General features: G+C 45.8%; 2 protein-coding genes across 4 annotated transcripts in view; one reads left to right on the top strand and one right to left on the bottom strand.

Moving 5' to 3' along the window:
- Nucleotides 1–1965: 1965 nt before the first annotated feature.
- ARFGAP2 (ARF GTPase activating protein 2) lies at nt 1966–11512 on the top strand. 2 transcript variants are annotated; one of them, XM_084208682.1, is made up of 17 exons: nt 1966–2064; nt 2309–2427; nt 3320–3392; nt 3951–4082; nt 4172–4252; nt 5031–5133; nt 5766–5822; nt 6373–6417; nt 7507–7559; nt 7951–8087; nt 8658–8789; nt 9263–9391; nt 9471–9599; nt 9965–10091; nt 10209–10299; nt 10417–10535; nt 10960–11512. In XM_084208682.1, exons 1-17 carry the CDS (start codon nt 1993–1995, stop codon nt 10978–10980), a joined length of 1620 nt encoding a protein of 539 aa, XP_084064808.1. In that variant the 5' UTR covers nt 1966–1992; the 3' UTR covers nt 10981–11512. The 2 variants fall into 2 exon arrangements, with proteins under 2 accessions (XP_084064808.1, XP_084064809.1); XM_084208683.1 differs by lacking the exon at nt 6373–6417 and having other exon boundaries at nt 10960–11508.
- Nucleotides 11513–11747: 235 nt separating this feature from the next.
- Nucleotides 11748–22267, bottom strand: part of CSTPP1 (centriolar satellite-associated tubulin polyglutamylase complex regulator 1) — a 78567-nt gene continuing 68047 nt past the window's right edge. Inside the window, exons 5-10 of one of the 2 annotated variants that reach the window (XM_084208685.1) lie at nt 21777–21862; nt 19146–19341; nt 17353–17462; nt 14200–14263; nt 13510–13692; nt 11748–13347 (exon numbers count right to left, since the gene is read on the bottom strand). In XM_084208685.1, the coding sequence (XP_084064811.1) occupies nt 13512–13692; nt 14200–14263; nt 17353–17462; nt 19146–19341; nt 21777–21862 (637 nt within the window). In that variant the 3' untranslated portion in view covers nt 11748–13347; nt 13510–13511. Of the gene's footprint in view, nt 13693–14199; nt 14264–17352; nt 17463–19145; nt 19342–21776; nt 21863–22267 lie in introns of both variants that reach the window. The other variant, XM_084208684.1, reaches the window with a different exon arrangement.

Raw genomic sequence — 22267 nt, 5'->3', positions numbered from 1 at the left:
ATCAGCTCTCCTGGTATGACTGCCAGGACAGCTGCACCATGAATGGCATCAGGAAACTCAATTTGTTTAAAAATAGCTGTGAGGAAAATGCTATCAGTTACTTTTACCTGCATTGCTTCGCCAGCACATGTGTGTGTAGTGCCAGAAATGGCATATAGGCACCATTAAGGTAGTAGAATAAAAGCAACAGAAAGCAGGGAGTACTGCTGCCAAGAATGAGCTCTGTCAGGCTAGATCAGGCTTCACTATCCAGCTCAGACACTCATCTCAGAGCAGCTTCAATCAGATCTGTCAGCCAGAAGCCTCTCATCTTACTGCATGTGCCTACCATATCAGGTCTCACTGTGACCATACAGTTGGAGCTTTGCTAATTCCCAGAACACAAGACCTTGCTAAACCTGCAGGGGTTTTTCTGCAGGGCTTTTTTTTTCCGTAAAAACTCTGTTGCTCCTGATTGCATCTCTATGTCCCAATACTTTATGTATCTTCCTAAGATCATGGGTCCTAGGTTCCCATTGCAAGGAATTCTATTGTCTACGTTAACATCTGTGGAAATGAGTGAAGAAAGCCTTTAAGTTTAAACTAAAAGTTGTCTTGTCCAGATATTAGTACATTTAAGAGTTTCTTTTAGTGACAAGATGGTGCTGCAGAGCAACCTCTTCTCAGAGGTAAAGAAATCCCAATGCATTCCATCTCTGTAGTAGCATGCTACTGATTAGCCTTCGTTGTTGTTCTCATCCTCCCAAACCTCTCATTGCTTTGCAGTCACTTTTTTTTTTTTTTTTTTTTTTTTTTGGCAAAAGCATGAAGCGGACTATATGCCATTGACTTCTAGTTCACAGCACAACCATATTTTTTCTATTTTTCTTGCATTATAACTGAATGACTTTCCAGCCAATACCCTACTGTTTCTAAGCAGGTAACACAGCAGTATTAAGGGCCCTGACATAATTTTTGCTCTGAAGTAACAACTTCCCTACCTTGATTACTGCCCCATGATGCCTTGATTACTGCATAGCCAAGTAATAGCTTCTTGAGAGGCCTCTCCTGATTAAATCAAGGCTATGAAGATGGAGAAGAGTCTGAAGGGGAAGCCATACCAGGTATGGATGAAGTCACTTGGTCTTGCACCTGGAGGAAACTGAAGGGACCTCATCCTTCATCATAGTCTTTAATACCCTCACGAGGGGAAGCAGAGGGGCAGGTACTGATCTCTTCTCTTTAATCACCAGTGTCAGGCCTAGAGTTGTCAGCAGAGATTTAGGTTTGATATTAGAAAAGAGTTCATCACCCAGAGAGTGTTGGGCACTGGAACAGGCTGCCTAGGGAAGCAGTCACAGCACAAACTTGACAGATCTCAAGAAGCGCTATGACAATGTTCTCAGGCACATGGCATGACTCTTAGGATAACCTGTGCAGGGCCAGGAGTTGGACTCGGTGATCTATGTGGGTGCCTTCCAACTCTGTGGTTCTGTAGATCATTTCCAAATCACCGTACGTTTGTGCCAGTGTACCAGGAGCGGTGCCCTGAGGCTGGCTGCTGGAGCAGGTGATGCCTGTAAACGCTGCTCTGAGCTTTTTCCCCGGCAGCAGATGACCCACGGCAGGCACGGTCCCATTGCTATTCTAAAGCTCCCTTCTCTCGGTCCGGGCCCCCAGCCCTGGGGCACAGCCAGCAGGGCTCCCCAGCGGCGGCGGGACTGCGGAAAGCGCTCCGGGCTCTCGGGGCGCGCAACGCCCGATGTGCGCAGGCAGATGCCGTGACCCCCACGAGGTGTCCGGCCGGCAGCCGGCACAGCGGCCGGGGTGACCCGGAGCTAACGCTGCCCCACATCCTGGGACCGGAGGGAAGAAGGGACCTCGCTCTCTTCTCGCCCCTCACACCCACGGACGCGGCGGGGGGGCTGGCCCAGCACGCCTCTGCCGCGGCCGCGGCGCCGATTGGGCCCGGCCGGCTGCCGTCCCCGCGGGGGTGTCTGGGAAGGAGAGATCATGGCGGCGGAGCCGAGCAAGACGGAGATCCAGACCCTCTTCAAGCGGCTTCGGGCAGCGCCGGCCAACAAGGTAGCGGGGAGTGGCCGGGGTCCGCTGGACTGTCTGTGCCGGGCTGTCGCTCTGTGGCCGTGGCCTGCGCTCCGACTGGGCCCCGGTGGGCTCCGGGCCGCGCTGCGGCGGCTGTTGGGTCGGCCGGGCAGGGGCCCTTGGGGAGCGCCTGGGCAGAGCGGCCGGGGCCGCCGAGCTGTGGCAGGGGGTGGCGGAGCGGCAGAGCCGTCGCTTCAACCTGGCTGTCCCTCTGCCTTCGCTTTAGTCGTGCTTCGACTGCGGCGCCAAGAACCCGAGCTGGGCCAGTATCACCTACGGGGTCTTCCTGTGCATCGACTGCTCCGGCGTCCACAGGTCCCTGGGCGTACACCTCAGCTTCATCAGGTGCGTGGGGAGCGCGGTACCGCCGGCAGGCCTGGAGCAGCCACCCCGCCACGGGTGGGAGCACGCAGGGGTTGGGAGGGAAGCCTTATCGCGGAGCGATCACCTCGGGGGTTACGAGGCTTGCTCGTAGGAGGTTCTGGGTCACTCAGCACTTCCAAAATGGAGTTTCCAAAGCCCCTCAAGTGGAACGTCGGCTTGTTGCTTTCGCTAACCTTGCAGAAACGCTGTCTGGACTTAGCATTGTCGGAAGAGAGATGAGAGTGTGGTGCGTGAATCTTGCCAGTGGGGCAGCAGTGTGATGTACATAATTTTTCATAATGCTGAGCAAGGCAAAAAGAGGAATATTGTTTTATCTTTTTGGTATCAGCCTAATGGGGAAGATTACCATCAGCCTACTTCTTGTTTTCAGTACTTGTAAAAATTAGCATTTTAAGTTAAGAGAACTGTGACCTTTACTTGTTCAGAGAGAAGTTGAGTAACTGGTATGAAACACTCTGTGTCCCTTAGCTTTACTTGGATGTATTCTCGGTTGCTCTGTCACGTGTTTTGGCCTAACCTGTGGGACAGGCTGAATATGAGTCTCTCATGTTGTGGTGAGATCACTTGCAGAATGAAAGTTCTTGGCTGTGCTTTCCTAGCTCAAGCTCTGCCCTCTAAACAAGCAGTACAAGGGAGAGATCCTCAGAATTTGGATAAAAGCTGGTCTTTTTCCTCACCTCAAAAGCTGAAATTAATTTTTTAGAGGAGAAAAGAAATTCCCAAGATGTTCTTTCCACCTTTGCCTCTTACACTTTGGAATAGCAGTGAGATATCTCACCATTTTAGGCCAGAGCTCAGTTTTGTATTTGGTTTGTCTGGTCTTTATTAATAGAAATAATTGGTTCTCACACAGGTCCACAGAGTTGGATTCTAACTGGAACTGGTTCCAGCTGAGGTGTATGCAAGTGGGCAGTAATGCCAACGCGGTGAGGAGCCTCTGTAGGCATTTTGCTTGCTTTCCCTCTTGTTAATCCACATCTTCTGTTTCTTAGTTGTTTTTTTTTTTTTTTCCTTTCTGTGGCTTTGTTTCTTGGCTTTTTTTTCCTTTCTGTGTGGCTTTCTTGGTACCAGTCTGACCTGAAATGTGTAATGAAGGGGGGAACCTGTCAAGTGTGCTTGAAGTCAGACTGTGACCTTTGCATGCGTTGTTTTCTGATGTGCAGATCTCTCATTTTTTTGCATCTCATTTAAATGAGAGGCATAGCCTTCTTAAATTATAGAAGTTCATAACACTGATCAGTTTGAAAGCTCATGCTCAGCTTTGTGACTCAGAATCGTCTCTCTGTAGAGAAGGCGGATGATTTTCATAGGCCCCTGGAGTGAGACTTCTTGTAGAAAGCTGATCAATGAATGCTTTGTTTATCCTGTGTTCTCAGTTTTTCATCCTCTGTCTCTGGGAAGTTTTCTCTTTTTTGTTGAGTTTGTCTAGTGCTTGCTTGAGTATGATCTAGCAGTCAGGAGACTGAATATTCCTCTCTTTTCAGACTGCTTTCTTCCGCCAGCACGGCTGTACCACCACAGATGCCAATGCTAAATATAACAGTCGAGCTGCCCAGATGTACAGGGAGAAGATCCGGCAGCTGGCAAGTGCTGCCATGGCCAAGTATGGCACTGAGGTAAGTCTGAGAGCTCTGGAGTGCTAGATGGGTAGTGCTGGATGCTGAGTCTTGGAGGATACCTTCTTTTTCCCCTCTCCTCTCTTTAGTTGCTTATAGATGGACTGAGTGGAGCCCCTGGGCACTCCCCTGAGAAGAGTGATGCTGATTTCTTCATGGAGCACACACAGGTGAGAAGAGCTGCCTAAACCAGGCAGCCTTAATAGCTCTCTAATAGCCAGCTGTTCAAACAGGAGCAGTGCCACTTAGCTTGGAAGAACACTAAATTGTATAATTAATCAGTAGTAATGTGGAGAAAGTCAGATTCAGTCATCTGCCTGGGACATAGTCACAGATCTGAACAGTCCCTGTAATATCCATGTCCTTTGTTTTTGAGACCATCTTAGGTTTCAAGAACTCAAAGCTACCACCTATGCCCTGGAAGATGCTTTGTGTGCTGTGTTAATGCTTAGTTTCTTTGTACAGTTAAAGCAAGGACTAGCAAAGCTATTACTTTGAACTTCTGGTTTAGAAGAAACTTTTCAGTGCACAAACCCTGGTAAACTAGATTTGGGCAACTGCACCATGCCAGGCAGACTTTCTCAGGTAATGCAGGAATTGGCTGTATGGTGAATAGAGACAGTGGAAATTCAGCGGAGCTGAATTTTTTCCAGGAAAACTCATTCACACTTTCTTCCAGATTTAAACTCATTTCCTTTCACCTGGGAAGTCTTCACATTAGCCAGCTTGTCAAATGATTCTGTCATTCCTCCTGGCCTTACATTCAGCTTAGCTTCCTTTTTGTTGTTTTCATTTTTGTCCCTATGTTATGTTCAAGGAAGGCATAGTCTGAAGTTTGGAATAAGTTTCCTTTGGCCTAAAATTGAGTACAGGTCACTAAACTTGTAGTAAATTCAGGATTGTTTGGTTCATTCATTGGAAGTAACTAGAATGAGTATCTCTTTGCAGTCTTCCAGTATCTGGGATGCAGCAGATGCCAGCCAGAATCCTGCACAGTCTTCTCCAGAGATGGAAAAAGCAGCAAAGTCACCAGAAGGCAGCGAAGTTTCAAGTGAGTTCTTTACTGAATAATTTTTCCAAGAACCTGCCTTCTTTTCCAGGAGAATACAGTTCTGTACCACTTTTGGAAGGGCTGAACTTATCCTTTGGTTCAGGCCTGAAGGAGTGGAAGTTCTGCACACTCTTAGGATGTTTATTTAAATTATTGGAGACTTCTAAAAACACTGCTTCATTTGGGCTCATTTCTCAACTTTTCCTGAAATGTACACAAAACTGTTTTGGGGATTAGCTGCCCCATTTCCCTGCTTTTAGACATTATTTGTCTAAACATTCTTCTCTACCCCTTGAATTTGTTTGGTCTGAAAATGACATAGGAGAGAAAAATTTCTAGGGTGAAGGACAAGGAAACCAAGAACCTGGGGGCAAAGCTATAAACAGCTTTGTATATTTCTCTGAAGAGTGTTTGCTTTCTTGTACTGTGTTAAGAACACTGCAGAAGGAATAATTTGCTCTGTGGAGATGTGAAGTTGTTTTGCTTGGGAAATTGCATATTTCAAGCTGTAACTGGATTTATTTTGGGGGGCAGAGGAGCTAGGAGAGATGTAGTGGAGCTGTGAACATACTGGAAAGAAAAGGGTTGAGAATCAATCTGCTGAATGTTCTCTTCTGGTTTTGTGCCCACAGATCCGAGCCAAGGTCCATCTATTGACTTGTTGAGCACATCTCCTAAGGCTCCTCTAGGTAGGACTCTTCACTCTCAGATCAGTCTTGCTCTTATACCCACTGCTCAGTAATAAGCTCAGTGAAGTTGGAAGTAATGAGCCAGTTTCCAGAATGTCTAAACAAGCTTATCTCCCTGTTGAGCCAGTACTTGGGATATTCCTGAAACCCAAAACCAAGTCACAGTTTTCTGGAGGTTTCCTCCTCATGTGGATAATTGAGTTTAAAGCTGTTGCTTTCCCAAAAGCATGTTTTCCTGGTTTTGAGCTTTGGACAAAACTTGGCACTTGCATATCTAGAACTTGGGTGATCAGGGCCACGTGGCTGGGTTTTTTTTTGTGTATTTCCCCACAGAACCTTTGGAGGCAAATGTATTTTTAGCTTTCAGAATAATAGGGATTTATATCTGATTCTCCCCTGCCATTACTATCCTGGCTGCACACAGAACATCTAGCTGGAGCTTGTTCCCTTATTGAGAGCGTGCTCCTAGCCCACAGTGGGTTCATTCTGGGTGGAAAGCCTGTCTCCTCAAGTGTCTGTTCATTCCCCATGTTTTACGTCTCTTCCTCAGACATGTCCATGTATCTGTCAACACAAGGGGCTGCTCCTGCTGGAGGTAACTGGCTAACAGCTGGCCTGCGCTGGCTGCTTGTCACAACTCTGCTTGCCCCTCCTGAAATTCTGCCTTCAATTCTAACTTTAGCTTCCTGTGCTTAGAGGGAGAGAAAAAGACAAAGCTTATATTGTTGTATTGAGATCTAAACCAGATATGTCGTATCTGTAAAGAGACCTTATTAACATTTCTGTTAAATGTTTCTTGAAATATAAAAATCTCCAAACATAAACCCAAACAACCTCAATTCAAGTGTTAGGAAGAGCAAGTGGAAAACCGTTTCAGATTGTGTGAATGTTTTGAATCCCCTTTTTTAAAAAGACTTATCATAAGACTAGAAAAGATAAAAGAAAACATGTCAAGAATAATTTATGGGCTAACAGAAGTCACATGGCTGTAGAAAGTCAGGAGACACACACACGCACACAAAATAAAAGCCCAGAAAGGGCAGTAAAAGATTTTGGACTTACCTATAGGAAGCTGGAAAATGCTTTGGGCAGTCCCTCTCTGCTTTGTTCTTAGACTTTTCCCCAGACATCTGCTGCTTGGCTGGCCCTTGTCTGGTTTTACAAGTGTGGCATGCCCTCAAGAGTGACACGTGCAAGGTGTTGGGCGACCTGTTGCTTTTACAGCTTGCTGCACTTCAGGTCCATTTGTTTTTCTATGTTCATGTAAACACAACTTAAGAGTTCTTGCTGCTTTATGCCTAAGGCATTGGTGAGGCTCTGACCTTCACATGCACCCGAAGCTGCATTTTGTTGAATTTGTGTATGGGATAAACCTAGTCTTTCTCTAACTACCCTGACACCTGCTGCATAACACTCAGAGGAGTTATTCACAGTTCTTAATTCAATTATAAGTTGCTCCAGAAATGGACATGCTTCTTTAGGCTACCAGCCTGCAACTGTGGAGCTTCTACGTGCATCTTTCTTGCCTGGGTGAAATCACCCAGGCTTTTGATGTGAAGATGCATGGTGTGCCCTGGACGCTACTGCAGCTGGACTGTGGTGGATGTTCGTGTGGGCTGCTGTCTAATTTTGACCTCTTAAATTAATTCCCTTCTGCTTATTTGCTGCTTCCCTCCTTTTGCAGAACTTAAATCCTCCCTCATTGGAAAGAAGAAGCCGGGAGCTGCCAAGAAAGGGGTATGTCCGAGCTCTTTTATGGAGGGGAAGTAAAGCACGTCTTGCATTTCTGCTGTCCTTTCCCTGATTCTTGCTTTCTGCTTAACAAAGCTGTAGAGATCTGCTTTGGGGAAAGGAGACCTCAAGCAGCCTGTATGTTATTGCAAAAAAAATTATCATTACTGGTTGTGGTCTGAAGCATATGTGGTTGATCTCTAAGTGTTGGCCACTGATGGATTAACTCTTGGATGTTCTTCCGTACTGTGTTGCAAACTCTTTTGGGTCTGTAGGCTGTGACTACACAGGGAGACTGAAAGCCTCACTGGTGCAGCAAGAAGTAGGATTCAGGTTTTCTTCTACAATGAATTCTTCAAGGATGAAGAATTTATAGGATTTTGTTCTTGTTTTTAAGCTGGGTGCAAAAAAAGGTCTTGGAGCCCAGAAAGTCAGCAGCCAGAGCTTCAGTGAGATTGAGCGGCAAGCCCAGGTGGCAGAACAGCTGAGGGAGCAGCAGGCAGTGGAGTCCAGGAAACAAGCCGAGGAGTCCATGTAAGTGCCCTGTTTGGGATGGGTACCTTGCTTACCTAAGGCAGAAGTAGTGTGAGGTTATTGCTGTTCACCCTAGGACCAGATGTCACACCAGATGTCACACCAGATGTGACTACAGAACATACTGCATGAGAGGAAGAGCAGTAGCTGTATGCCAGTATGGCCCTTGCAGCAGGGCACAAGTTATACTGCTGTATTTTATTCAAATTAGCATTCCTGGAAGAGTGTAGGGAGCAGATACTTCTGTATTGTGTGTTTCCGTTCACCTTTGGACTGGACTGAAAATGCGAAAGGCTGAAATGGATGGATCATTCTGGGTGCAGGGGTGGGGAGAAGACAGATATTGTGATGCTTACAGTAAGGAAATCATGATTAGCCAAAGAAGACTTGAATCCCAGTGGAGGAGATGGCAAAACCAAGCAATAGCTTTTATGCAAGGTTTTTTGGCAGAGCTATTGTGAAAGTGGCTGTTTTGAAGGGTGGTTGGGGTTACTTAATCACTTGTTCTTCAACAACACGGGCAGCGAGGGAGTGTAACGAGCTGGCACCCACCATGGCTCTTTCCCTTAGAGTCACCTCAATGCGACTGGCTTATCAGGAACTGCAGCTTGATCGGAAGAAGGAAGAGAAGAAACTCCAGAACCTCGAAGGGAAGAAACGTGAACAAGCAGAGAGACTGGGCATGGGATTGGTGTCCAGAAGGTACTTGGCTATAGATGGCATAGTATAGAAAGGCGTGTAGAAGTACCCTGCCCTGGAGAAGCTTCTTGAAGGCAGTAGTTTACTCTTGTAGTAGATAAGGAGATGTGTTAAAGTGCTCATATGCTGTTCTCTGAAAATGCTTTGGACTCCAGAAGGAATAGGGACTCGGTTCAAAGGTTCTAGTTCTCATTTGAGTTTTTCCACAGATATGTGTGGCCTGTCAGTGTCTAGCACTAGAGCCCTGTTGCTTGACAGGTGTCCCCCTGTAGAATCCTTCCTTTAAGAAGGTAGCTCAAGACTTCTGAAGGAGCATAGATCAGCGATGAAGGGGACTGACATCCCCCAACTCTCCCTCAAAACTTGTGTTACTTGCCCTGCCTGTGAAGGCCAGGTTCAGTTTTGAGGCAGACTGATTGTAGGGACTGGATGCTGTCAGACCCATCAGCCCTGACTGTGCCTGTTTGTTGTGCTAGTTCTGTTTCACACTCGGTGATGTCTGAGATGCAAGTAATTGAGCAAGAGACGCCGCTGGTAGCAAAATCTTCCCGCTCCCAATTGGACTTGTTTGAAGATGGTGGAAGCTTCACATCCGGACCCCCCAAGTAAGACTTAGCTTTAGTGTAGTCTTTGCTTATTCCTGGATTTTATGTCTGGTGTAAATTACCTATTTTTGGTACCTAGGTACAAATACAGTCCGTTCTCATTTGAAGATGCATTTGGCTCACGATGGGAGACAGACTCGTCATGGGGTATGGACAAAGAGGAGGAACCAGAGGTGACAGTTTCCAGCATTCGGCCGGTTTCAGAGAGGTAAAGTGCTTGCCACTGCTAGTGTACCTTGTGCCCTTGAGTAGGGGACAGAGGATAAGTGTGGGAGCTGTGGCATAGATGCTGCTGTAGCAGGAGCCTCGTGCTGTAGAAAATGACTTGCACAAGCACAGACAAGCCCAAGAAAAAGGGCCTCAACACTTCTTTGCCTGTCATGTCTGTAAGTTTATACAGCCTTTGTGGTCATTGGGTGCTGACTGTCCTGAGATGGGGAGAGGAGAGCCCCAATGCAACTAACACTTAAGGATGACTTGCTTTCCTTTGATTAGATGAGGTCTGAGACAGAAGTCTTGATTCTTTACTGTGTTGGTGAGCTTAATCTGAGATGTCTCCTCTTGTTTCCTCAGACCCACCAGTAGGCGGGAGATTGAGAACAGGCCATCCATGGTGGAATCCAATGAAGCTCGGCAGAAGTTTGCTGGAGCTAAAGCTATCTCTTCAGATATGTTTTTCGGGCGGGAGGCAGATGCTGAGGTAGATGCATTCTGCAGTGTTTACACTGGTACAGCTCTGGCTTTACCTCCTTCTGTTTGCTCAGGTCCTACTTTGTTCCCTTCCTGTACAAGGTTTTTGTTTTGTTTTCTGCTGCAGTATGAAGCCAGATCTCGACTGCAGCAACTCTCAGGCAGCAGTGCCATCAGCTCTGCAGACCTGTTTGGAGAGGCTGACAATGTGCACTCAGGTCTGTTAGCACTCATTGGGTTGAGGAGGGGGCACCTTTGGATGACCTAAACTGGAGGGGATCATGGTGCTTTCTGGAGCTGAGGGACTCTGGGCTAACTCTTTCTGGTTCTTGTAGGTGGTGTGTCTATTGGAAATGTCCTGCCTGCAGCTGACATTGCACAGTTCAAGCAAGGAGTGAAATCAGTTGCCGGCAAGATGGCTGTCCTGGCCAACGGCGTGATGAACTCCCTTCAGGTGAGTTTACATTATGACAACTTGAGAAAGTCCCTGAACGTGACAACAGCCTTTCACCATAACCTGGCCTCCATTGGAATTATCACTATCTTCTCAAATTATGTGGAAAGTCCCAGCTAGACACCTGTCCTTTGTAGCTGTTGACTGCAGTATAATAGCTGAGCAATTGCAGGGGGCCAGTGAACTTGGCCAGCCTTACCCTCCTGCTGCACAGGAACCTTGTCATGTCAGATGCACCTTCTCCCACAAATTCCAGGCAGAATTTTAGAAGTCAAGGTCATTTTACCTTCTGCCTTTGTACAGTGTCCTGTCTAGATAACCTCACACTGCATTAAAATACCAAACCCCCCTATTTCTTGTTATCTGTATCTGGATTTTGCACAAAGGTGTTGTAGCAAGGTGTCTCTGTCTGTTTCCTCCTTAGGATCGTTATGGTTCATATTGATGACCCAGGGACTGCAAGGGGAAGCCAGCAAGAGGCACTGATGCCACCTTTGCCTGGAGTAAACTCCACAGGATTGTCTTATTTGTCTGGGTTGGGTGGGGAGGGGAGAAGGTAAGCGGAGTGGGTCAGGACACGGCTGTGCCCAGGATGCTTTCTGAATATCTCTGGATTCCACTCTATTAAAATTCAGTGTGCCCTCATACCCACTGCTATCTACTAGCCAGTGGAGACAGGCCTTCTTACAGGGTTAACCTCATTGCTGTAAAAGATATGACAGGAACTCCTGGGCTGCCCTCATCAGTGCTCCTGTCCTTCTTTGGCCCATACCTTAGCTCATCACGTGACAAAGAAAAGGGGAATGCTATTTTTCTGAACATCATGTGACATGACTGTTTTTTGTTCTGATCACTGCTCCCAATCCATGGTGCTGTGGAGTCCTCTGTATTTGCAGGGTTTGCCTTTTGCTGTGATCTAGTCCTTTTTACTGTCTTCTAAACCAACATATATGAATGCGGGAGAAAAAAAAAATCAAATCAAATATTATTTTTTTAGCTTCTAACTACATCATCAGCAAAAAAGGCCCAGGTAAAGAAGTAAAGAAATTCACTGGATTCCTGGTTTATTTTGTTGCCCAGCTTTGGATCAGATCAAAGTACTGAGCCTCTGACTTAACCATGAGGTGCAGCAGTGAGGACGTTTAGTCCTGTTCAGTTTAGTCTCTGGTTTTAACAAGAGTGCTTTTCTCTTCCTTGGACTATGGTGTTGAGAACTAGATAGTAAGAAGAAGGATGGGAAAGGCGTAGTTACACATTTTTAGCAAAAGAGAGGCTGGGGCTGTTTGTTTTGGAGCCTTGGGAAGAGGCTTGCATGGGTTTCACCTCTCCTGTCCAGTTGAGGGGCTGCAGCAGCTACTGGGCTGCTCTGTGCTGATATTTCACTGTGGTGGGGCTTGAGAGGGATAAGGGTCAGGTCTTCCTGTTGTCTCTTTGCTCTGATGCAGTTGTGTCAATGTTACAATACCCACAGCAGGCTGGGGCTGCAGGGAGCAGTGGTGTGGCTGCCGTAGGGCTGCAGAGGGTGGTGGCGGTCCAGGCACTCAGGGGTGGGGCCGGCACCTTCCCCGGCTGAGGGGAGGAGTTCCTGGGGCCCCGGAAGATGCCGGGGCCCTCCACTGGTCTGCCCACCGGTTACTGCCCCCCCTGAGGCGGGGCTGGGGCAGCCCAGAAGACCCAAGAACCCAGACGCAGCAGAGGCCTGACACAGCGTGCTTTATTGCCAGGCTGTCACAGCCACTCACCAAGCTGGGAGAGAATGCACAGATAATAAATAATTTAACTTACAATAAATAAATAACCCTGCTGGCACCCTGCTACAGGCTTTGGGTTACCAGGCCTTGTGGCCCGTGCTGTAGCACTTCATGACCAGGAAGAGCTAGGAGGCTCCCAAAGAAGCATGAGAAACTGAAGTTCCCCCTGAAAAAACTAGTCTATGCAAGCTGGGCTGCAGGAGCTGGGCTAGATGAAAGGTTTGGGTCTGTGGAGGTTTAAACTTCTGAGTTGGTTGCCATTAATGCAATGTGACGCTACTTATTTTTGTAGTTTTAAGGGCTACACTGCTGCTCCAGCAATACCAATATTTACAAAAAACCCCAGCTTGATCTCATTTGATGACTGCTTCCTTTTCCCTTAGTGCTTCTGCCCACCTAGCCCCCAGTAGGTGCTCTATATGCTTGTAAGCCATACGACTTGTGGCCAAGGAATTTAACAATCCTATCCCTTTTTTCCAAATCCTCTGAAATACACTTTTCCAAATGACCATAATATGCTGTTGGAGGGATGGGGAGACCTCACAGAAGGGCACTTAGTACAGCAGCGGAGCCAGACAGCACCATGCAGTACTTACTGCAATCTAGCTTTGCTGTGTTTGCTTTGGCAAGTCTTTGACACACGGAGGAGAAAGCACAAAGCAGAGACAGGTTGCATGGCAATATCTAAGCGTCCCTTTTTTAGGAACTTCAGGAATTTCCTTACCTTTGATCATATGCTGATGCAGCTTTACTGGGAATAATAATGGAACACAAGTGCAAAGCTGCTGCTGGTGATTTAACCACTCTGTTATCTGGGCCAAATCTGAGCAGAGCTGCACAACAAATCACTGGCAAGCGGTCTGTACTAGCGTTCCCGCTGCTTCAACACCTGCGGAACTGGGAGAGAGCATACCCAGCTGCTTCCGAGTGGTGGCAGAGCTGGCAGCTGCCGGCTTGTCTTGCCTGCCAGCAGAGGGAAGCATAACTCTGTAGCTGTAAATGGCTTCTGCAGAGGCACTATTCCTGCATGGATTTGGAGCTAAGAAAAAGGCAAGTTGTTCCTGGGAAGAGATGGGTGAACCCAGCCCTGGGGATTAGCACAGCAACACACACTGCTGATGTAGACAGAACCCACTGTTAGAGCAGATGCTCTGGGAGGAGGTGCTGTTCCTCCAGTGGGTTCTGGAGAAGCCCAAGATGGGAAAGATCCCCACCCTCACAACCTTCAGTTTTCAGAGGAGTCTGTCTCTTCATTGGAGCCTTCACTCTCAGCATCCATTTTTCGACGATGTTGTAGAGGTTTCCAAGGTGAATTAATCCTGGGTGAGTTACGAACTGGCATATTTGCTGTGTCTGCACTGGAGCTGGCAGGACCAGAGACAGAAAGCCCTGAAACCTGAGCTACCCTGAAAGAGAAAAGAAATATGCTAAGCAGGTTGTTGTAAAAACTTCTACTGCAGCACTCTTGGAGTGAACTGTGGGAGAAAGACTTAAAACTAGCACAGGGATGGAAAGATGTTCATGGCATAGAGGGGGAACACATTGTACCTCCCAGACTCACTGTGTGAATCTTCTACTTAAACATCTCTTCTGGGCTGATCTTGTTCCTTCCAACACTCCTGCTTTTCACCATCCAAACAAAATTTCCCTGTTCATTAGAGAATGCTGCTTCCTCTAGATCCCTCTTTGAGTCACACTCTTCCCCTCTGCTTTTGAAGACTTTTGTAAGGATTTTGTTAACTGCACTGAGAGGCACCACAAAGAAAGAAGCTCTTCCTGTTCAGGTTGCTCTTTTAGCTCCTCTATTGTTTTGTAGTAGAGCAGAGAAATAGGACAGTACTTTATTCCACTCTTCTTTAGCATGCTACCTTTAATCTGTTGTTTTACCTCCTAGTTTAGGCAATTCCACTTACAATTTCTCAAGTTCCTGATCCATGGCAGGGTCCAGAAACAAGTCTCCTTTATCTGGCAGAGCCCCTGGGGAGCAAAAAAACAACCAATGAAAGTAGCAGCAGAGTTAGGCTATTCATTCTTCAAGAAAAATGTTCAAGCTATAGCAGCATCCAAAATCAGTCCTGCAAGACAGAAAACACTTTTCCTTATACCTCTTACAGAAATAGACACAATGTTGAGGGTCATAGATAAAGAATGATGATCCATTTGCTGTGTCTTTCATACATGCTGTAGCTGAGCTCAGACTAAATTGGAGGCAGCTTCAGTAGCTCCACTGGCTACAGCCCTTGAGGATTGGCAGTTTTCATTCACTGTACAAAATGAGAGTACTGACTGTCAGGGAGATGGCAGTCTATCAACTTTGGGCCTTTGTTCATTGTCTAGTGTAGTCACCAGTACCAGATGTAATAGATGTGGTGCTGTTAGTGCCACAGCCTGCAACATGCACTATACCACCCAAGGTTATTTATGTTTTTGTGCCACCTGCCTTTCTTGTGGCCTGCTGGTCTTGGGGATCAAAACACTCCACAAATTTAAGGCTTTTGCTTTCCTTGCAACTCAGGAAAGTCAGGCCTGACTCTTGCACATTGCCTACAGGAGTTAACTGTGGATGAACTGTGCTCTAGCATTGCTTGCTGTCTGGGTGTGAGCATGAAAGTCTGGGCCAGTGCTTGGGTACCCTCTCAGTGTAAGATCAACGTGCTCATGCTCCTTTTCACTTTAGAAACTCTACTCCAGATAAAGGACATACAGTTCAGGACTGGAACAGGTGATTGATAATCTTTGCTCTTCTCTGAAAACACTGGGACCTTAGCAGAGCCAGAAAGGAAGATGGGGCTCTTAGGAAAGCCCTCCTTCCTAACAAACTCCACCTTGTATAGGGGTCATGGGAGAGTGTGATCAGCCAGCACAGAAATTACAGAGAACAACACAGAGATTGCCTACCAGAGCCTGGAGAGTACCACTGCACACCAGGGAAAAAAATCTATTTGGTAATCTATACCAACAGTATGATGAGGAATGCTCTTTCTAAGGTTTTTCAGGAGACTTAGGTGCTACACTCAATACCTCTGGGAAGGAGCTTTGAATTCCTTGTGGGAATGCAAATACATTTGCTGGCTCTGTTACCTTGCTCTTGTAGGAGAGGCTGGAGAGCCACCTGTCCCCCAGAGGCAGGCTGGCAGCAGTCATCAAAAATGTAGCGATGAGTGCCTGAAAACTAAAGTAAGTTTAGACCAGAACCAATTCCCCCATTTATTTGAGTTCTGGTCTACTCCTCCTGTAAATGAGCAGGAAAGTCTGGCACTGCAAAACAGTGTCAGGAGATCCACAGAAGTGTCCCAGTCTGCTTCTTTTTGTGTGCTCAATTAAAAGAATAAACAACTGAAGCTTAACTTATTTCCAGTAGTTGCAGAGTGCACAGTGAAGACTTCAGGGCTCAAGATTTACTTGGGAGAGTTGATAAATGGCACTTGAAGAATTCACAAATCAACATTGACATTGGAGATGCACTGCAGATTCCAGTCTGCCTGGCACACTCAATGGCACTGTTCCAGCCTGAACAAGCTGCTTTAATCTCTATCCCTGATCCTCAAGAGGAGCTGCTGGCTTTTTGAGACCAAAACCTCTTCTGCCTGAAACTGCTCTCGCTGAAGGGTTTTGGGGAGCTTGTGATCCCCTACAGACCAAAGACTATTGAAATCACCCTTCAGGAGAGATTTAAAGACACCAGGAAAAGAATCCTCCTTTCCTTGCCAAAAACACTAGCACCTGTCAGACTTGTGGTTGCTGCCCCTCCTCTGAGAGAGAGGCCTCAGCAGGAAGCTGGCAGAGGGCCAGAGGACAGGCCTACATTAATGAAATGAAAACCCACTCACTTTGTAGATGGTACAATGGAGGCTGTGGGCAGGATTTTTTTTTCTTTTCGTCTGTTTTCTTTATGCTTGACTAGAAGTGGATATCATAGGGCAAAGGAAAAGATTTTGCTTGCTGCCATCCAGGCATCACCTTCCTCCCAGTGAATACACTGCTTTCTAAGCCTGTTTTCAGAGGGGATTGCAGGGGTGTATTCATGCACCTTTGATACATAATCTGCCCTGCCCCAGAGGAACATTAGCAGTTTAAATGGTTTGCTGTAAGAAGGGGCTCAGCCAGGGAAGACACACTTTTACTGTACTATGGCACACACCTGTGCAAAAGAAGCAGCCCTCAGGCGAGGTACACCTTTTCATTGAGTTTTATCTTTGCAATAAGGGACTGGCAGATACTCAGTCCCAGAAGAAGAGGAAGAGGACACTTACCCAAAGACAGAGAGAGCCATCTACCCTTAATGGCCAGGTGATTTGCTGAATGGAGATGAGCCAAGATGAGTGTTTGGGAACACCCTCACACACAGCCCTCCCTCCCTGCTCCTGCCATTTAAATTTATCTCCTGGATACAGTCTTGTCAAACAAAAAAGCCATTTCTATTCATCTTCGTAGGAGGGAGGAAGAGCGCAAGCAAGGTATATGGGGGAAACATGAAACTGTAGGTGAATTATGGATGGATTACATACTGTCCTTAGCCAATGTAACACTGCTTCCCTGCTCCAAACCAGTACAACATAGACACAAGCAGTGAGATGCTGATTGGTAATCCCTGTGGTTCCCACAGCAGTGTGGTACAGATTTTTGTAGCAGCTTATGTTTTATGATTGGATTTTCAGCAGGACACAGATAGCTACTAGCAAGATCACACAACCTTGAGGGAAGAAGGGGAAAAGCTGGGAAAGACTGGGCTTTTAACCTTTCAGCCAAGGAGACACCAGAGGTTTTCTATTAGGTGTGCCTTCTTTCCTTATAGATGAGAGCAGCCATTTAAAATCTGCACGAGCACAAAGGGCTAAAACATGGGATGGCACCTCAACTCAGTAAGCCTCGAGGAAGCTCCACAGCTTCAGGCAGACAGTAAGGCACAGTGTTGTTTTTAAAGTTAATCCAACAACAAAAATATGAAAAACTTCCTCTCACTCTCTTCCTGACAGTGTAAAATATGGGTTATAATTACAAACGAGATTCCACAGAAATACAAATTGACTGAAAATCTAGAGCTGTATCATTTAGAGAAGTCTTACCTAGGGCTCGATTGATGCCCTGATCCTTTGCAAGAGCCATAAGGAATCCATAGAAGGTCATTCTCTGCACACTACTCAGCATTTCCTTCACAAGAGCAGAAGGTGGGCAGCTAGGAGAAGAGAAACAGAGATCATCTTGTCTTCTAAATTATAATCTTTTTTTTTTTTCCTAAGACCCAACTCAAAATCGAGAAATAAACCCTTTCACCTGGTCTAACACTGTAAGGTTGCCCTGACTCAGTTTAAAATGAAGAGGCAGCAGCTTGCTTATTGAGCACTGGATCTGCTCCCCATTTGCTAAGCAAGATCTTTGCTTGGGGGACATCCCTAGGAACAGTCTTACCTGTCTTCATTCCAAGGACAGTGAGAAAAGCCTAGATTCACTCAGAGGCATACGCATCCTAACTCTTAGCATGTTTTTTCTCTGGGAAAAATCCTCTGGAAATACTTGCTTTCAGAAGTCAATAAACTTTCAAAGAAGTGTTACGTTTGGAAAAGACTAAGACCACTAAGTCCAGTCAGTGGTTAATGGAGCACTGCTGTGTTCACCACTAAACCATGTCCCTAACTGCCACATCTACACATTTTTGAACACTTTCAGCCATGCTGTTATCACATTATTATCAGTGATAGTCATCCAAGGGGAAAGAAAACCTCTCCAGTGATAGCCTAAATATGTCAGAGAACACTATTTAGGTGAGGACTAAATAGCATATCCCCTTCTACACTCACCTTAATCCCTGGTCCTGAGTCCTAAGCAGTATCTCCATGGTGATTCTTGCTCTTGACCAATACTCCTTGAAGGATTTAATGCAAAACCAAACTGTCTCATAAAGAGGTATAGTGGTAACTCTGGGAGATGTGGGGGTAGGCTGGTGATCCCTCAGGCAGAAGTGGTTACCAAAGCCTGAGTATTGAGCTACTGCATGAAAGGCTAGGAATGGCTTCCCTCATAGTGCTGTGCAAAGCCTGACCTACCAGATGGGCCCATAGTACTCTTCCCATATGAAGTTCTCAGGACATACAGGGGATATAGAGCTTTTGTTGTTTAAAAGAACAAAACAACCCATCAACTCCCTGCTTAGAAATCTATAGCACTGGACAGCAGTTAGCAGTATTTTTGTAGATCACAAATCTGGATTTGGAAACCTAAAGTAGAAATCGGGTGGAATCTGTTATGAGTTATTGTCCTGAGTTATTTTGTGTTTCTAGACCATGACCTTCTCTAGGAAGGCGAAGTTTCTTGCAGGTAGTGAGGATATGATCAAAGTGTCTGTCAAAGCTATACAGTAAAGTCTGGTGTTGCTCCAACCTCTGCTGAACTAAAGCTAGTCTTGTGCCTGGATCTGTAGCTGGAAACCAGCTCCAACACAGGCTCAGGTACAGACTGACAGTGTGAACTCTCCTAGGTACTAAAGCATCATACTCCATCCACCCAGTGGGCTCTTTCAACTCCCAAGAATGCAACTGCACTTGTTTATCCCCTCTAGCAAACTCATGATGGATCTCTCCTTGATGAAAGTGTCAATGCAGAAGTGAGATGGAGAGCAGAGACCCAAATCCATCTATTACTTCAAGAATCAGTTCAAACCCCATGTTTCTTTGGTCCATGAAATTGTTTCTCTCATTCGGTTAAAGCTGTTCAGCTATGATGTTTCCCTTCATACTTCTTCAGTGTGAGCCATCAGGGAATATCAGCTTGTTCAAAGGCCTTGCTTTCTTCACAGTTCCAACCTTACAAAGGGTCTCCAGAGACAGAGACTTCAAATTTGTATTTTAGACTCCATTCATACCTGTATTTTGATCTGTCACACAAGGACTCCAGGCACTGGTAGAAGAGAGATGTCTCTACTCCTTCGAGTGGGTTGCAGTCATTTGGGGGCTGGCGCTGCCGATGTTGCCCAGAGGATGATGTTGGCACAATCACAGTATTTGGATTCTTACCAGCTAGCAGATCTTGATAAATGGCAGCCACACTTTCCAGGAACTCTAAAAGAACAGAAAGCTGTTTAAAACTCAGCGTTGTAACCAGCAAAGCATCCTCCTGACCTACCAGACTGGGGCTTAAACTGTTGTTCTGTGTTGTACATAGCATTAACTGGAAATAACACAATTCTGCAGCATCCTGCATGTTCAGAACAGGTATTATGCATGCCCATACAGCCATTTCCATAGAAGTTGTTATCTTCTTCTTATTAGGATGATTATGAGACATCACTCACTCTGTTGAGAAGATTCATCTCAAGGGAACAAAGCCTAGCTAGCACACTAAAAAACAGAGAAGCGTGAAAGCTAATGTAAAACACAAAAGTAGTTTGTGAAGTCTAAAATGTTTTCCTTCTCCACCTCTTGCCACTGAATTAGAACTCATCCAAGTTGGGAGCAAACTACATTGAACTGCAACAGGAGGAAACGGAGCATGATAGGACTCCAGGCTGTATATCAGCCTGCCTCCATGCTGCTCCAAAGTAAACATAACACAGGATCTAGAAAAAGGGCCAGGGCAGGTCAGGGCTAGAGTTGGCAGAAAGCCTCTCCCCAGGCTCCTCATACTACCCACTGTTTACTGCAGGAATCTAATTTTAAACAAGTCTGTTTATGCATGTGGTCAGCAGTTTACAAATCTAGATTCCATTTGGAGTGGTTTGCATGTGTGTGGGTTGGTGGGAGAGTGCATGACAGGCTGCATGTGTGCACTGTGCCTGGGTGAGCAGGACAGGGATGGGATCTCTGAGAGTGTGTACACAAGAATGAGCTTGCCAGGACTCCAGTGGCATTTAAGTTCCAAGTGAATGGAAGTGCAATGCTGTGCATGAGGTGAGTGGAGAGAAAAGTCAGGATGTCAGCAGGCCCTGAGGCTGTGCTGAGGTTCTGCAGCTCCATGGAAATATTTGTTATATCAGAGAAAACTTTCCAAACACATTTTCTGTCCCTGACTAAAGGCATTACAAGCTTGGTTCTGCCCAACTCAAAATCACCATTTTGAACTGTTTTTTTACAATAAGGTGTCATGGATAAAGTTGTGATATGTACAGTGGAGTTACAAGGGAAGTATATACAGAGAAGTATTGAGAAAAAGAGATTTTGGTATTAGGGATAGCAGCAGACTCCTAACTGCTAGAAAGATGGGAACTCACAGGTTGGATCAGATCAGAAGGCCACCCAAGTTTACTCTCTGACCACAGACTATGCTCACAAAAGCTTCCAGCCAGTGTTTCTGTGTATCCACACCTGGCCCGTTTTACCTGGTCGAGGCCAATTGTGAGCTACGTCCATCAGAGGGAGCCATTTCAGTGTGAGTGGACAGAAATCCATGAGCTTTATGTTAAAAAGTGCTGTATGCCAGGAGATGAGAAAGTGGCACGCTAGCCAGTGCTTGGGAGCACATCTAATACCTATTCACCCTCTGTTTGTCCTGAGTGAGATTCTCGTTCCTCAATCACAATTTAGAGGGGGTAGGCCAACAGGACAATGTATTTTAAAGCAGTCTCCCCACAGCAGACAAGCATCTGAGTGCTCATCCAAGTTTCTCCACCTTGTCTCCTGAAGTTTAAAAATAGCTGGGGATTTTACAGATGTATATGTGTGGGTGAGCATGAGGAAATATACACATGCAAACCAGTATTATTTGATTTGTACTTTTCCTGCCAAGAATTTTAGAAGTATCCTATCTAGTTAAAACTCAGACTGAGGAAGTGGGATAGAATACAATAAATAACCAACAGTATGAAGACTATTCATTTGGATTATCTGTTCCTTTTGCTTTCCAACATGGGGTATCAAATCAAATAAAAGAGGTGGTTCTTCACAGGACAGGTGTCAAACCTTTGCAATTCTTCACCAAAAGGTGTGGACATTACAATTTTATGTGATTTCAAGGGGAAGCTATAGAAATTCTTGGGAGTGGAGTCCACTGAGGGTCCCTAAACCCATGGGAATTATACCCAGTTCAGAAACTCTGAGCTGAAACCAGCTCATAGTTGAGCAATTATAAAGGGGAAGAATTATATCAATTTGTCCAGCTGCTTTTCCTTTAAAGGCACCAGCTGGTGGGCTGTTCCTATGCTGCATCCAGCAGGATTGAATAATTTCCTTAAAGAAAGGGAAAAAATGTTCCTAGTAAAAGCTAATTAGACGTTAACATAGTCTAGATAAAGCTGAAAATTCATGTCTCAAGGCCAAGACAAATAAATTCATTAGACATAGCAGTTGCGGGTGTGTCGTTATTCACTACAATTTGGAATCTCCTCATTAAGTCCCTTAATCTCTTGACATCTGTGATGCTTTTCATCAGTAGCGTCCATTAGCTATATATTTTCTTTGAAAAAAAATATCCTTTCAACTTTCAAAAAAGTGCAAAGATTGGGAAGCTGTAAAGTTGTAATTCTACAAGTGGGAGAAGTCAACAGCTTCCTAGAATTTACCTGAGTAGTAGAACTGGATCTGGAAAGCAAAGAGGAAATCAGAAAAAGACATCAGGCAATCCATCGCATCATCCATCAGCACAATCCTATGGTAAGATGAGAGAAACAGTTTAGCATTTACAAAAAAACTAAAGTCTGTAACCAGGAACCCCAGACCTTGAGAAAGTGCAGCCAAGGAACTATGGGCAACTGAGGAATGCTAGTGGCCCAGTATAAGAAGTTAGGAGAGAGAAATGGGGATACCCATTGCTGCATGGATGTGGACGCCCTAATATCAGTTGAAGGCAGCTTAAGAACCTGAAGCAAGGAGAAGATCCTGAATGTCAGTCACACACTTCAGCTACAGTGTGGACAGAGCAGTGCGACATTCAAAGCCTGGTGGACATGATGGAACATACAGTGGTACAAAAACTGCAAGGCTGGTTCACATGGTTATACAGAATTGTAGAATATCCTGAGTTGGAAGGGATCAACAAGGACCATCAAAGTCC

Source organism: Fringilla coelebs (assembly GCF_963513975.1).
Source record: "Fringilla coelebs genome assembly, chromosome: 6".
NCBI lineage: Eukaryota > Metazoa > Chordata > Aves > Passeriformes > Fringillidae > Fringilla > Fringilla coelebs.
The sequence above is the reverse complement of the archived record's forward strand: the minus strand, read 5'-3'. Positions and strand labels throughout refer to the sequence as shown.

Excerpts from the sequence above, each read along its gene's own strand:
- ARFGAP2 (XM_084208682.1), top strand. The coding sequence starts at position 1,993 with ATGGCGGCGGAGCCGAGCAAGACGGAGATCCAGACCCTCTTCAAGCGG. Across the intron at positions 2,428-3,319 it reads GTACACCTCAGCTTCATCAG|GTCCACAGAGTTGGATTCTA; the intron begins GTGCGTGGGGAG and ends GTTCTCACACAG. Across the intron at positions 9,600-9,964 it reads ATTCGGCCGGTTTCAGAGAG|ACCCACCAGTAGGCGGGAGA; the intron begins GTAAAGTGCTTG and ends TTGTTTCCTCAG.